This window comes from Anas platyrhynchos, chromosome 5 (assembly GCF_047663525.1).
Source record: "Anas platyrhynchos isolate ZD024472 breed Pekin duck chromosome 5, IASCAAS_PekinDuck_T2T, whole genome shotgun sequence".
Lineage (NCBI taxonomy): Eukaryota > Metazoa > Chordata > Aves > Anseriformes > Anatidae > Anas > Anas platyrhynchos.
Genome location: NC_092591.1, coordinates 34135953 through 34151789, shown reverse-complemented (window position 1 = coordinate 34151789; position 15837 = coordinate 34135953). Strand labels below are relative to the sequence as shown.

The following is a 15837-nucleotide window of genomic DNA, read 5'->3' as shown; positions in this document are numbered from 1 at the left end:
GACAAAAAGCTCCTGATTGGCTGCTTATTTTGATGGAAGTAAAATAGAATTTCTAAGGGAATATCACACTTCTGAACAATGTTGCCCACTCACATTGCTCATTTTCAAAAGTTGTTATTTAAGAGACTGTTTTTATTCTATAACTTTGAAGGGTCCTTAAAGATTGTATAATTCAAACCACCCTGCCATGTGGCAACCACCCTACCACACCTCCCACTAGACCATGTTGCCCAAGGCCCCATCCAACCTGGCCTTAAACGCTTCCACAGCTTCTCTGGACAACCTGTTCCAGTGCCTCACCACTCTAATAATAAAGAATTTCTTCTTAATATCTAATCTAAATCTACCTTTTTTTTTCTTTCTTTTTCCTTTTTTTTTTTTTTTTTTTTTAATTTTAGTTTAAAACTGCTTTTCACTAACAGTTCTGCTCCATCTTCTAACAGAATACCATGTTGCTTCCCTGAAACTTACCCAGCTGGGAGTCATCTCCCTGTTCAGAATTGCTAGTCTAGTGGGCGTTGTTTTTCACCCATCAATGAGCATGAGAAATAAGTGAAGGTCAGAGATTTGCTGGGAGTGGTATTTCAGTTTCATAAAGGAGAATTTTCTTTCTGCTGTGTAGATGAGATATGATTCTCCTTAATAAAGCTTAGGGTCAGACAGATTAATTTCAGCATTTCTATGACATTCCTTAGTCTAATAAAGAGTTTATGGCTTATTGTCTGAAATAACTTAAAGCAAACAAATCTCTATTCTCTCTGTTCTTCTCCGTCCCCAGGCCTGATCTTATCCAGTATAGCTCACTGCGGCAGGACCAACCCATCAAAAACCTGAATAATGCTTTCAACGTTGCTGAGAAAGTGCTAGGGATCAGCAAACTGCTTGATGCTGAGGACGTGGCAGTACCCTATCCCGATGAGAGATCCATCATGACTTATGTGTCACTCTATTACCACTACTTCTCCAGAATGAAACAAGGCCAGACAATCCAAAAGCGACTTGCCAAAGTAAGTATTTCTATCCTCAGAAATTAAAAGCTAAATACATACAGTTGTATTTGTGTTGGAAATGTTTTTTTACTGCAAGCTCAGCTTCAAGATAATTTGAACTGAATCAAATTGCATAGCCATTTCAAAGACCTTCTATTGTCACTTGAATCATGAGGAGCATCTGTAGGCTCTGATTTCTAAAGGAATTGAAATTATCTCACTGGAAATGGATCCCTTTTTGACCTCACAGTTTGTTTGAGAGCTGTTGTGCCTCTAATGCACCTGAAGCCATATGAATCTCATTAATCTTGGGAGAATTACAGCTAGACAAAAGCAGAGTCAGTCAAGAATTTTCTAATTTAATAGGAAAGATGATTCCTTATTCTGTGAGAATACCCTGAATTTCTATTTCCTGTGAAAATCTTCATCCTTTCTTCCTAACTCCTTAGTCAGGTCCAAAGCGCAAAGAAAGAGGTAAAAAATGAGCAAGCACAAAAGAAGAGAGAAATCTCCTAGGCAAAAAAAAAAAAAAAAAAAAAAAAAGCAAACCACAGCTAAAATATGTATATATATTTTAATCAGTTTCATTACACATTTAGTCTTACATAAGTCTATGAGTTACATTAAAACCACTTGCATCCTGCTAATGGAAAACTGAAGGAAGTTTGAGTAGATCTTGGCTAAAATATTGTTATTGTTCATTGAAGATCAGTTTCCTAGGAGTTAATTTCTTTTCCACCTTCAGAATTTCTTTCTACCTTTGTTTGTTTGTTTGTTTTGTTTTTTCAAATATACAAACAGCCCACAGAAAACTTGTACACTCAGATTGGGGCCTACACATATAACTGGACTTAACTAACTTCCTGTACAGTTAAGGGGGAATATCTTGCTCAGTGGGAGGCACAAAACTGGGACATCCCTGCTGGTGACAAGGCAAAAAACTTTTGTGAAGCAGAGCTTGCTCGTCTAAGCGGTGTGGAAAAAGAATAAGATGATCCTGAAATATGTATCAGTAACAGTGATGTTCTCTAGAGAAGTTTGAAATGGGAGCCAGACTTTGAATTTAATTTAACAAAGGTTGGGTATAAGTGAGGAGAGTGGGATTAGACTGGACTCCATCTGAAACTCTGCTTTTTGGCTAGAATTAACAGATTATGTCTCTTATGTGCTATTATGCCTAAGGGCAAACACAGCAATAATATTTTTTACTCTGTCCTTTTTTAGTTTTTGTTGTGCTCCTTTTTTTTTTTTCACTTTGTATAGGTATATTCATTCTTTTCTCTCTTTCCGCTTATATACTTTTTCTCTGTCTCTTTCAGTATTTTTATCCTGTCTCTAAAATTGCTCTCCTGTCTTCCTGCATTTTCTACACACACAAGCATACAGAAGGAGAGCAAAGCAGATGGTAATCTCCTCATGTCCTTAGTCCCTTCAAATACGCAGCTCTGAATTTACTAATAGGATTGAGGAGGGAAGCCTGAATGTGTCAAGGGAGCCTTTGAGCTGAGGCTACGTGGGTGACCAGGATGGCGGAGAGAATCACCCTGGGGAGGTGAATCTGCTTTCTCCCACCCACGTGAGGTGACCATGCACTTACTGGGATCTTTCAGCAATAACTGGGTATGATGGCAGAAAATACAGAAGGGAGCCCTGACACCATGGGCTGCTTTTCCTTCGCTCAAGGTTGGTGCTGTTTTACTCCTCTTCCAGCACTGTGATGTTTATTCATCGCCAAGTGCATTTTCTGTCAGGTAAAAGCAGATTACCAGTTGCAAGGCATGGGTCTTTGCTCAGTGCCATCTCTTTTATTAATCTGCCTGCTTGGGGCGGGCAGGCTCAGGCAGATGACAGAGGCAGACGACATTGTTCAGCATTAGCCCTGATGCCTGCAGGGAGGCTACTGAGTTAGAGTGAGGAAAAAAATATAAAGTAAAAATACAAAGATGGAAAAATATGTAAAATGGAAAGAAAGGGTGAATTATTCCTAACACTTTTTATTTCACTATGGATTTCATGTTTGCTACATGGATAGCATTTACCTGAAGTTGAGATAAATGCAAACCAGACCACAGACGAAAGAGAGAAATGTCATGAACTTGAAAAATTACTGTTGAATCAGAGTTAACATCTTTACCAACCCCTGTTCAACTATGATAAATTCTGTTTCTCTGATAATTATATAAAGCGAAATAGCTCCAACAGAAGAGATTGAGAAGGACCTGTTTGACCACAGGCTGCTTGTTGACATGTGAGAGAACCAAGATCTTGTCAGATGGTCTTCCCCACACAAGGTGGTTGAGCCTAAAAGGAGGTGATTGGATATTAACAGACAGAATAAGATTGTTTTATTTTTATGAAAGAGAATTTTATAAAAGATCTTAATTCTGTTCCATTGTGAAACAAAAAATCTGAACCTTCAGTATGGGATTCTTGCTTTCTGGTCAGCACACACAGGAACTGCTGACAGTCTCCATGCACATGTTCTTAATTCCAAAATTATCATTTTCTTAAATAAAGACTGAAATAAGATGTTAAATAATATTTATTTATCTGTGTCATTGGATAAATTGGAAGGTCATTCTAGGATTTCACCTGGCCTCGGCATGACAGCTATTACCGCCTTGCTGATATACCTACTCCTACCGGAAGGCATCCCTGCCTATGGCAGGGGATGGGAAGTAGATCAAGGTCCCTTCCAACCCAAACCATACTATGATTGTTATAAAAATGCAATGACTGTGGCAATCTGCTTGTTAAATGTTACCGCCCTGACTCATATTGCAGTATTTGGAAGAAGATGCTGCATTCTACTTACCCATCTCATTTTATTCTGCCTCTTATGTGACTTGTATATTTATGTTCTCATTACAGATTGTGTTCCTCCTAAAGGAGATAGATGACTTGAAGCTTCTGTATGAGCAGATGGTCTCTGACCTCCTGAAATGGATTAAACAGAAGGTGATTGAGCTGGATGACCGTAATTTCCCCAACTCTCTTCAGGAGATGTGGCTACTCATGGCTAACTTCAAGACCTTCCGCACTGTGGAGAAACCCCCCAAGTATCAGGAGAAGGGCATGATTGAAGCTCATCTCTTCAACATCAGGACCAAGCAGAGAGCCAACAACCAACGACCATACCTGCCTCCAGAGGGGAGGACACTGCAGGATGTGGAAAAGCACTGGATTATCCTGGAAAAGGCAGAGCACAACCGGGGAAAAGCACTGCAGAAGGAGATGCTGAGGCTAGAGAAGCTAGAACAGCTAGCCCAGAGGTTCCAGAAGAAAGCAGCCCTACGTGAGTCCTACTTGGAAGACATGAGGAAAGTGATCGGGAAGCAGGACTTCTGGCCAGAGAGTGCAGACAGGATGGAAGCTGCCAGTAAGAAGCTGGAAGCCATTGTGGCAGATGTACTCCCCAGGAGGGAACGCTTCACAGCTTTGGCCGAAATGGCCAGAGTCATCAGCCAAGAGAACTATCACAGCAAAGATCAGATCGTGAAGAAGTGAGTGATGGTCATGAGACCATGTAGTGGTGAAGGTTGAAATTTGTTGAATTTTTGTGGTGTGAAGGAGAAAGACATATTGTAGCTATGAATGATAGCTCTGCTCCTCATGGGTAGAACTGGCAGGAACTTCTACCTGTGAACAGTTTCAGCAGATAAAACAAATGCTTTTTCTTCTCCCCTCCTCTCCCCCAAAATCTCAGACTGATTTGTAATTAAAAATGGTTTTGAGGTTTTTCCACCAGTATATGACAATATTTGTTCTGCCAAAAATCCTATATTCCATAAAAAATATTTGTGGGTATACTATTTTTTTTTTTCTCCAAATCAATACATTTCATTTTTAGTCTATGTTTTAGGAGACAGAGTTTAGTTCAATCTTCCCAAACTGACTCCAGTTCTCAAGTCTTGAGAAATTATGGCTTCTCTGATTATCAGTATATCCTGATTTTGGACTAGCTAAAAATATTATAAAAATAATTTTTCTTCTGGTTTTTCACTGCTTTTCCAAGATCAGAAAAATTCGGAAGCTAGTGGGAAAACTAAGAAAAACGGTTATAAAAGAGTAAAGCAAACTCTTTCTCAGAGGAGATTGTGACTTATGACATGGTTTAGATTACATTTTTACTTTAGGCAACCATTTAAAAAGCACTTTTTTTTCCATGCCTCTCCATTGTATCATACAAAAGCAATATGGGATGTCAGGTGTGAGAAACCATAAGCATCGATTTCTAAATTTAAAAAGTCAATGACAATTGATATGCTAGACAGAATTTCTCCTCGTGGCCACACTAATTCGATAACAAAGTCATTTTGACCCATTTTGCAGTTGTGGCCCATCCTCCTCCACCAGGGAATTCTTTCGCATGCTGCCAAGAGCATTTGATCCAAGCTGGTCAGTCATTTCTCTCCTTCCCTTATAGGCAAACCAGCATTTCAAAGCAATGGGAGGATCTTCTGGATCAGCTGCAAAAACGACAACGCTCCCTGAATACAATGCAGGAGATTCTGGGCCTTCTGAGGGACATTGATGCTATTACAGAAGAGCTGAAGGAGCTGCAGGTACTGATCCCTCTCCAACAGCACACAACTGACACCGTTACCAGTATGTGCCCCTGAAAAAAACAACAACAAAAAAAACTGTATTCCAGGGGCTGCTGTGGACTACAGTACTCACTTTCTGGTACCAACATAAAAAAAGTCAATCATTTATAGAAAATACACCATTCTTACATGGGCGTCTAACTGTGAATTTCATCATTGCTGGTACCTACATGAGAAAAAACAGTCTTTGTTACAGGGACTCTCTCTAATCAGAAAGCCAGATATGGTATTGCTAGGAGTGCACTACAGATTCAAATTATGTAATAAAATAAAGATGGTACATCTCTCACCTAAATTTAGAAGTCTGAAGGTAAAAGTGGGGAAAAAAATAGCCTCCTTTTCCCATTCCAGCTAATTCCAGTGAATTACCTTCTGGAAATACCTCCAGTGATTAGAGGTGGGAACTAGCTCAGGCATATGTCTGGGTTTTAGGTACCTAAACTTATAAGAGAGAAAAATTCTACTGCAAATGCACAGTGATTGTTGTTAGCAAGAATTTCCAAGTGTCAGAGCCCCATATCTTCTCTTTAGCATAGGAAATAACTGGTTTCATTTTGATTTTGTAATGGCAGACAGCATATATACATTCTTTAGAAAAATTCCTAGAACTGAAGGATGCGTTGTACCTAAATTGAAAAAGTCAACAGGTTATATGAAGTTGTGCATTTCAAATTAAAGATAAGAACTATCCATAAGTTATGAATCTGTCTGTCCTAATGTTAGTCAGCAAAGAACATCTAATGATAATAATGTTGTTGGAACCATGCTGGCCTGAGGATATGAAATGAAAGAGTGGTAAAGAAATATAACACCCTACATTGGACTAATTGATGTAATTAGAAAGAGGACAGACTTTAAAGCATGCAATTCCTTCACCAAGCCCAAATAAAATACAATGAAATAATTACTGTTTTCATTATTTAGAAAGCAAAGTCAAGTAAGTTTCTCAAACAAAAAAGCCCTGCATTTGAAATATACCATTAAATGGGGTATTGCAGAATTCTCCAAATACAGATTGTGAATCAGTCCGCATAGGGATAGGTGTATAGGAAAGGGCTATTCTTGTGCACAAGATTTCTGAGACCTTACGTGCCAACAGAAATAACTTAGATGTAAAAACAGATACTTACTTGAAGAGACCATTGCTGAAGTAGATGATAGAAACGCTAGATTCTTGCCATTATCTTGTGAAATTGAAAGAAAAGTATGATTCCTCTAATGAGGCAGCTTTTCAGCTTTACATAACTGACATTGTTCTTTTACATTTAGAAACTATCAGAGTCAACAGGAAACTTTGAACTGATTTCTTTTTGTACTGAGCCCTTGGATGCATTCTCTGCCAATGCCTTTTGTTTCTCACTTTGTTTGCAGGCACTAGTGAATTCCCAGGACTGTGGGAAGCAACTTCTAGAAGTAGTAGATTTGCTGCAAAAGCACAATTTGGTTGACTCGCAGATCTCTTCCTACGATGACAGATTGACACACATCACTCAAAGGACAGCAGAAATCAGCAAGGACAGCACAGTTAAACCAGAAGTGCTTTATGCAAAAGTTCAGATGCTTCGTCAGCTGTATCAGAACCTTATAGCTCTGAGCAAAACACGGTAGGACTCTGCTTATGTCTCTCCTCTTCCTGATCAGGATGGTCAATCAGTCCCCCTTAATTGGAAGACACAGTTTCCTCACATTTGAATTTTTTTCATTTCTCCATTTATAAAGACATAACACAAGCAACTTAAATGTTTTTTATTACAACTGACTGAAAGAGATGACTCACTATTATAGATAAAGAATAGATTCATTCTCAGCATTTCTTTTGATCTACTTTGTGTAGTTTGAGTATCATGTGGTTATCTCCTCATCTCCTAGAGGAAGAAGGAAATTTTATTTTGTTTCCCATGTTTTCTTGCATGAATAGATTAAGCTATCACAAAAAGGAGTTAGAGACATTCAAATTTTCTGTTTTCAAGATTCTGAAGCTCTTTGATTATGCTATTCTGTACCATTTTCTCCTTATTCTGATTTAGAATCCTAATTCTGACTTAGATATACTGTTTGTTTCTTTGTTTCAGAAAATCTCAGCTAGAAGAGGCTTTGAAGCTATTTGAATTCTTCCGTGACTGCAAAGAGGAAGAATCATGGATCTCTGAGAAATGGAAGCTAGCAAGAACAACAACATTAGGGAAAGATGTCAGCCAGATTACAGCTTCCATTCAGAAGCACAAGGTATCTTATTCTGCTAGTAGTGTCTTTTCTTTGTATATAGCACAATTTCAGAACATCTACGTTCCTCAGTTAGTCAGTGCAGCACTTATAAGAAAACTATCCAATCACTTGTTATCTCAAGTGTCATGACCAGTGTTTGGAACTTAAAAAAAAAAAAAAAAAAAAAAACAACTTTTTTTTTGTTTTTCCCAATCACTTTTCCTAGCCAGGAGGGATATGAGGAAACAAAGAGATGGTGTAAAAAAAAAAAAAAAAGGACTGATCACTAATAACAGCAGTTAGGATGGGAGCCCCATGGATAGCATTGTGTAAACTGTATAGAAATAACCACTTTTCCTAAAAGCTTGTTGTGGACTAATATCACAAGTTCAGCTATATGAGCTACTGCCTTTTTCTCGCAAAGAATCATTGTAAACAAGTGTAGAGACCTTGTTTGTCACTCAGGTGGACTTGAGCGACAAAACTGAAACAGAAGCCTCTTTGGTAGTTTTAATGTGTGTGTGCATCTGTTTATGTATTTGCTGCTTTTGAAAGGCATAAGACACCTGAACTGGTGGACCTCAAACAAATGTCTCCTTCAGAGAAGACTGTATATCAAACTTGCCTTTGCAAAAAGTTGGATGATTACTTGTGTGTGGGGAGCAGGAGTCAATCATCTTAGGGTTCAGGGAAAAGTCACAGGCACAGATAAGAAATAGGGCTCTTGCAAGCATATGTATTGTAGTAGGTGAGAATAGGAACCCCCCTTTTTGTTCTCAGCTGGTGGTGAGTGAATGAGTTGAGCTCACTTGTCTCCTGACACTCTGCTAGGCTCTCGAAGCAGAATGCAACTCCCACAGGGCCATTTGTGCAGATGTGATGAGGAGGGGCTGGGAGCTGAGCCAGAAGAATCCTGCACGTGAGGACGACATCCTGAGACAGACAGACAACCTCCAAAAGTTGTGGCAGCAGCTCCAAGATGAGGTGGCTAATCGCAAAAGCCGCCTGCAGGCAGCAGCTCTCATCAAACAGGTAAGCAGGTCTTTGCTTATGGGAGACACAGATGTGGTTTGGTTCTGCCCCGCGTCACTGCATACAGGGCAAGAGTGCAAGGAAGTCTTCAGGTGTCACTCAGTCATCAGAAAGAGATCTCAAGCGGCTCAGTCTTGCCCCTCCTGCAAGCCAGCTTGGCAGGGGATTTGAGTGGTTTGTGCCTAGCGGAGTACTGTGCCTGGGGGTTGCTCTCAATTAAAAACTCTAATGGAAATATCTTGCATAACATTGCTGGTGTACAATATTTTTTGAAGGTGGGATCCCGCATTTTTTCCTCAGTCTGTTGCTTGAACAAAGCTTAACAGCTCTGTTCTTGACAAAGTCTAAATTCTCTCCTCTATCTAGTAAATTTAACATCATTCTTGTGTTTTACTTCTTTCTTTTCCCTTCACTACTATGGTTTTTATTTTGTTGTTTGGCCATCTTACGGGGGAAAAAAAGATTTGCTGTAGGCTGAGTTCATTGTTTATTGCTGGTTAATTTTTAGAGCATTCAGAAATGAGTATTTTGGAATTATGAGGTGTCTACCAATGTTGTACATTCCAGCTTTCTTTCAACACTGCCATTAAACAGCATAAACCTTTAGTTAGGTTTCTTTAAAGAGTTATAGAAGGCAATGTTTGAACCTATTTACTCACCATGATTCTCTGAACTATCTGTACGTGATATAATAATGAAGAACATCAATGACTTAAAGCTTTAGAGCCAACTTACTTATAGCTGTCACAACACCTGGAGGTAACCATATAGCTATAGACCTAATGTCATTTCTGCCTTATTTATTATTTTCAAAAGAGAAAGGAGTTGGTTATGAGACCTTCAGGATGAAACCATGCACTTTCTAATACTGTGTTCCCTTCAGTACTTTGCTGACATTGATGAAGCAAATTCATGGTTGCGAGAAAGGCAACCCCTTCTGGCCAGCAAGGACTATGGAAAAGACGAATCGAGTGCTGAAGCACTGCTGCATCGTCACTTGCGCCTGGAAAAGGAGATTACAGCCTATTCCACAGAGATGAGACGTCTGAAAGAGCAGGCTGATATTGCAGCAAAGCAAGCACCAGCTGCAGTAAGTAGATGAGTGGTCATGTCATATTTTGTTCATTTGTTTTATAATTATTAAAGCTGGCTAGAAATGTCACACAGAATATTTTTCAATTGAAAAAAAAAACTGTTCTAATGTTATATATTTTCAGTAAGGTATCAATTTCAACAGAATTTTATTTTCTAAACAAAGAATAAAACTTTGTTAAGTTTGAATTGTTGCATTTCAGGATGGAATAGGTTATGTTTTAAAATTATCTTGTCTGTGATAGTTTTATAATTTTATATTATGGAAATTATATATAATTTTTTTTAATTCAGTAGAAATATTGAATTGGAATTGAAGCAAATTTTTAGATGACAAACAAGTTCATTGACCAGTCTTAGCCTACCTCATGTTCTGTGAAATGCTAGAAATATGCTCATCTGTATAGTTATTTCCCTCCACTGCTCTACACAGATCCCATCTCACCCTTTATTCCAATAACAGTATTCATTTCAGCTAGCTTCAAAAGTATTAAAAATTAAAAAAAAAAAAAAAAAAAAAAAGACATTAGGATGCAGATTCTTTGGTTTGTTAGCAGTTTTTAAAGTTAAGAAAACCCATTGTTGATGCGGGCACAAAATGAGAATTTTTAGTCAGAATATCTTAAACTGACCTAAATAAAACTTCTTTAAATAAAATCTAAATGTCTTTCAGTTATTTGGTTAGTTATTTCAAAATAATAAATAAAAAAGGAAACACATTCAAACAAATACTGGAAATGTTTTGTTTAGAAGGTCTGAATGTTGTGGTCTGAACTAGCAAGTCCGAATTTTCCTTCTACATGAATTTTTTATCCAAATCATAAATATTCGTCCACTTGATTCTGTTATATTTTCCTTAACAGATGGTTAAGACGGAAGCCCCAAGTGACTTGAATCAAAAGACAACTAAGCTACCATTCAGTCGAACCTGGGCCACATCTGAAACCGCATTTCCTGGAAGCTCCAGTACAGATGTTCATTTTGTTCCAGAGAACATCTGGAAGACCCAAGATGAAATAGACTCACTTTATGAAAACCTACAGAACATGGCTGAGGTACAGCATTTCCATTAATGTTATGTGTTTCATTAAAATAGCCAAGTCCAAAGCAATGCAAAGTGAGGTTAGGTGCTGTGCCAGCTTCCGCTCTTCAGTTACAATACTATGCCTCAGTCAGGAACAATGCAGCTGCTATTCAGGGTGGAACTTGCAGGGTTGAGATTATCACTGAAGTTCTGAAGTTTTGTATCAAACTGCATGAGAGCCTGTGTATTCACTTTATTCAGGCAAACTTCCCATTTACCTTCCAGTCTTCAAATGTTTCTGAAGAGTGGATCCTTCTGTGTATTCCTAATATTTGCTTGCTGCAGCTGATATCCTGTACCTGACTGGGGGGGGGGGGGGGGAGGGGGAGAAATAAAATAAAAAACTCCTAAATCTTTGGGCTGTCACAATGCTGAAAAATGTAAACAAATGTAATCTGAATTCTCCATATTCTCCATTTATTAACTTTCACTCCTACCTGCTACACTCCTGCCCAACAAACCAGCAAAAACATGTTGTGTGGGGTGAATCTTCAGTCAGCAGCAAGAAGCACAGTGGTCTTGCTGCCTGTCCAGGGCTGAGCACACTAACTGCTTCTCTTAAACTTACGAATCACTGTTGCTCTGGGAGGAAGTATTGTGAGTTTAAGGTAACACATTCTGTTCTCTGTCAGCAGTATCTGTCACTAAACACCAAGCTGCCACCTGTGTATTGTAGTTTATTTAAACGCAAGGAAATTTTCCTTCAAAAGACAAAGTAGTTGTTATAGCAACACCTAATCTTTCATCTGTTTTACAGGACAGGAAAAAGGCTCTGGAGGAGATGATCGGATATTACCGCTTCTGTAGCTCCTGCGAAGCATTTCAGTCATGGATGAAAGAAAAAGAGAACATTTTTCGTACTCTTCAGCCTCAAGCAGACAATGTGGAAGTCATGCAACAGAAATATCAGGTATCCCTTTTTGCTGCTTGCAGATGACCCCTTTTAAATCAGACTGACCTTGGGAGAATGGATAGACATCAGAAGTGAAGTTTTGAGAGTTCTTCATTTGTTGCAACTTACAGTGTTGTGCATAGATCAGATATTCCTTTGGTATAAATTAGGTCAAGCTTATTGAAGCTGATGCAATTATGTCTAACTTTTCCTGTGGACATGATATCATATTAAAATATCATGGTGTAAAAGGTTGCTTTCTGTGGTTTCTGTTATGGCACTTAAAGAAAAATGACATGTGAAGAAAAAATCCTATTTGCACTTGCATCCCTATGGGGTGGGACATACGTGCATAGACATAGTGTGCACACCAGGAGGAGTCAGAAGGACTATAGGGGAACTGCATGTGTGGGTTTGTATTGTGTCAGTAGGCAGGTAAATGAACAGCAAGGTGGAGATATCACCTGTCAAAGTAGAAGATGAGTGCCTACAAAATATGATTGAGAACTGTGTCTGTAAAATTGGAAAAAAAAGAAACACCTCAAGTTCTTCTTCTTGTACCTTTTCTGTTTTAGAGTTTTTTAACAGAACTGGCTGCAGGGAAAGGTCAACTGGGAGAAATTGAAAACTTAGCCGCTAAATATGGAAAGAGCAGTCCTGGCAAATCTGCTGAAATCCAGATTTGGTTGCAAGAGATCAATAACAGGTAAAGGTGCTACTGGGAAAATGGGAAAATGCAGAATGTCAGCTGGTGGCAATTGGAGAGCTGACCTTTTCATGCCTAATCTAAACTGCATTGAGATTTCCAGCATGATAGATTTTTAACTCCCGGAACTATCCTGAGGGGAGAGTTTTGTATGTAGCTGAAGTTTGCTGAGTTTGGTTCCAGCTGTCACCAACAGCATGGGAATGGGACAAAAGGGGCAGGTGCTGCTTACCTGGGGCCAGCAGTCTGGGGCTCCCCAGAGCCAGGGCCCATCAGGTACAGGGGAAGCTTGTAGCCCAAATGGTGACAGGAGAGGCTTCAGTCAGGATGGGAAATTCATCTTTGGTGGGGGCCAAGGGCCTTGGTCAGCAGGGTCATGCCTGGGCTGGGGCAGGGCGGTGATGCAGCCAGGCTGTAGCTTGTACCCAACCCCGCAGCATCAGCCTCTGAGGAGAGCAGCAACCTAGGGCTGGGGTCAGCCCTGGCATCTCTCCCTTCACTGTCAAGTCCCCGCAACCACCAACAGGACAGGGCCCTTGGGTCCAGCAGCCAAACCCCAATGGGGGAAGAAGAGGCCCATGGGCTTGCATGCTCTAGCCTCTCTTCACAGCATGGCCATCCCCACGCCTTGCACAGACCTTCACTGGGGCAGCCTGCTCAGGACTGCCCTGGGCATGGCCAGGGCATGTGGGTTCCAGGCCAGATCAGAGTCCCCACAGAGATGTTTCAGGGGGACACATTGCTCCATGGACTAGGTCTCACAGCAACAGCTCATGGCTGAAACAGCCTGAGCTGACTGTCTGTACAGCAAGGGCTGGCTGCTTTGTATGGGATGGGGAGCTGGGAGCCAAGGGGATGGGGATGGGAGAGGGGCCCTGGAAGGCAGTGCCAGTCCCATAGGGAGGCAAACAGGGCAGGCCCAGGATGGTAGCCAGGGTCAGATGTGAGTCCCAGCTGTCCTCACTGTCACTAGCAGGAAGACGGCAGGCCTCAGCTGCACTAGCTGTAGGTTGGTCCCAAGCCCAATGTCATACATCCAGGACTGGGGGGTTCCCTCAGGCCCCTGACACTGAGATATTTAAACTGCAGCATTTTGCATGTCTGTGGCAGGGAAAGCACAATGCAAATCCATTCTCAGTTAACAGTAGTGGATTCAACCAGTTCTATTTATATTGTACTGCAGCAACTGATTTGATTAATTGGTTGGGGTAAGGGTGCCCTTCGCAAATATTGAAAGGAACAGTAAATCCTGTTTGTCTTCACCATGTATGTTTGGTACCTGTTGTATACATGTTCCTGTACATTCCACCCAACTGGAACTGTGAGGCACAGCCAGGTCCCAGTTTTAACCAGTGCTGCTTATTTGCATCATGTTAAGTGTTTCTGGTCACCTGAACAGGATTCCCTTGTTTGAGATGTCACTGTGATGAACTCTGAGGTTGCTGGGGAGCACTGTTGTTCACGTCCTCAGCCCACTTAAGTTCTGATGAAGTCTGTTACATAGGACTTCAATGAATAGAAAAAGGATATATGCTTACCTCCTTGCTTTCTGAATACAACTCAGAAACAAATCTCGCTCTGGCTAAAATTTTGCATAAGAAAGGCTACACATTGAATCTGTTTTTTAGGTGGTGGCATGTCCTGAGGTAGTGGCTGAGGCTACATGCAAGTAATTGAGTTCTCTCTCTCTCCAAGGTGGGAATGCATGGAATTGCTGAAAGAGGAGAAGGGATCAGAACTGATTGGAGTGGCTGATGTAAAGACATTTCTTCAGGACTGTCAGGGCATCGGAGTACTACTACAAAACAAGATGGTACAGCTCAGGGATCTGGAACCAGGGAACTCACCTGCTGGGCTGGAGTCAAACAAGCGCAAACTGTCTGCAGTTGAGAGAGAGGTCCTGGTGATGGAGAGGAAAATTGAGTACTTGAGGAGTGTTGCAAAATCGTAAGGAAACTGCTCTTTGTTTCTGTATTCCTTGTTAATTTTCGAAGATAATGTTGTAAATGATGGCTATGAATAGAATGAGCAGCCTGTGAAGTTTCCCTTGGAATTTCTTTATAGTATTATTTCTATATTATTTTATAAATATTGTTTCTATAGTATTACAATATAATATATATTTCTTGAGTATGCCTGTGTGATTGATAAAGTGTTTGTTTCCAGGCTTTGCTGTTGTAGAAGGAATCTGTAAAAACCACAGGATTGTTTGTGGCTCTGTCAAATTGCCTCTACTAATGGGAATTAATTCCACATTTTGTACTTGTTGTCATTTAGGTCCTGAAAGACAGTAATCAGGGGAGTGAAGTAAAGATAACAGAGAATTGTGCACTAGGGTTTGAATTTGAAATAGGAATTTAAAGATGTTTAGTTCTTTGAGTCTTCTTTACATTCACAATGGAATGAGTTAATTGAACCATGAGAATGTTACCAGAGTCTTTCAAGAGGCTATACTTTATTCAGTACACCATTTTCACACCAATATTTCTTTCTAGTTTAGAGTATTTGGTGCCTTTGCTGACATTCTTTTTAACAGAAATGTAAATATTCAAATCTATTGCTTTTTAAAGAGCCTTGTCTCAAGCTTTAAATGCCCGAAGCTGTTCATCCGATTGAATGTATTTGATTTCTTGCTGTAGCATTAAAGACACCAACCCTGCAGAGAGCAAGGCCATCACAGAGCAGGTGGAGAACATGGAGAGGCTTTTGACAAAGCTCAAGTTGGAGACCCAAAATAAGCGGGACGTTCTGCAGCAGGCTCAAAATCAACAGTCCTTCCTGCAAGACAGCCGCAGGCTCCTGCTGTGGGGAGAAGGCATCAGGGAGAAACTGAGCAGTGAAGAAATGGGTGTGGACGTGGCTTCTGCAGAGCAATTGCTGAGGGAACATCAGGACCTTCTGAAAGAAATTAAGTCTCAGAAGGAAAGGTAAAGAGATTCTATCAGGCTGGGCAGAGTGGAGTGATATTACAACAGTACTGTGAAGATGAAACTTGTCTGTTGTGTATTTAAGTTGTGTGTGAAAATTACGCTGAGTGTTTTTTTAAATGCTTATGAAACTTAATGTCAAAAGGAGATGGCTGAACACAAAATCCAGTTATTTTTTGCATTCTTATACTGATGGCAAGAAGAGTGAGATGTCTATTTGGAGTAGTGTTTCACAAGTTCTCCTGACACTGGAATAATGCCACCTGCACTTTATTTCATTTCACCCAGCTCTTTTCTTCCTAG

General features: G+C 40.1%; 1 protein-coding gene across 1 annotated transcript in view; it reads left to right on the top strand.

The window, feature by feature from the left end:
• SPTBN5 (spectrin beta, non-erythrocytic 5) overlaps positions 1–15837 on the top strand; it is a 105512-nt gene that overhangs the window by 14020 nt on the left and 75655 nt on the right. Inside the window, exons 9-20 of the mRNA XM_027458500.3 lie at positions 779–1007; positions 3861–4492; positions 5416–5554; positions 6968–7200; positions 7669–7822; positions 8633–8833; positions 9717–9923; positions 10789–10980; positions 11767–11919; positions 12477–12607; positions 14303–14554; positions 15247–15534. Coding sequence (XP_027314301.1) covers positions 779–1007; positions 3861–4492; positions 5416–5554; positions 6968–7200; positions 7669–7822; positions 8633–8833; positions 9717–9923; positions 10789–10980; positions 11767–11919; positions 12477–12607; positions 14303–14554; positions 15247–15534 — 2811 coding nt within the window. The remainder of the gene's footprint in view (positions 1–778; positions 1008–3860; positions 4493–5415; positions 5555–6967; positions 7201–7668; positions 7823–8632; positions 8834–9716; positions 9924–10788; positions 10981–11766; positions 11920–12476; positions 12608–14302; positions 14555–15246; positions 15535–15837) is intronic.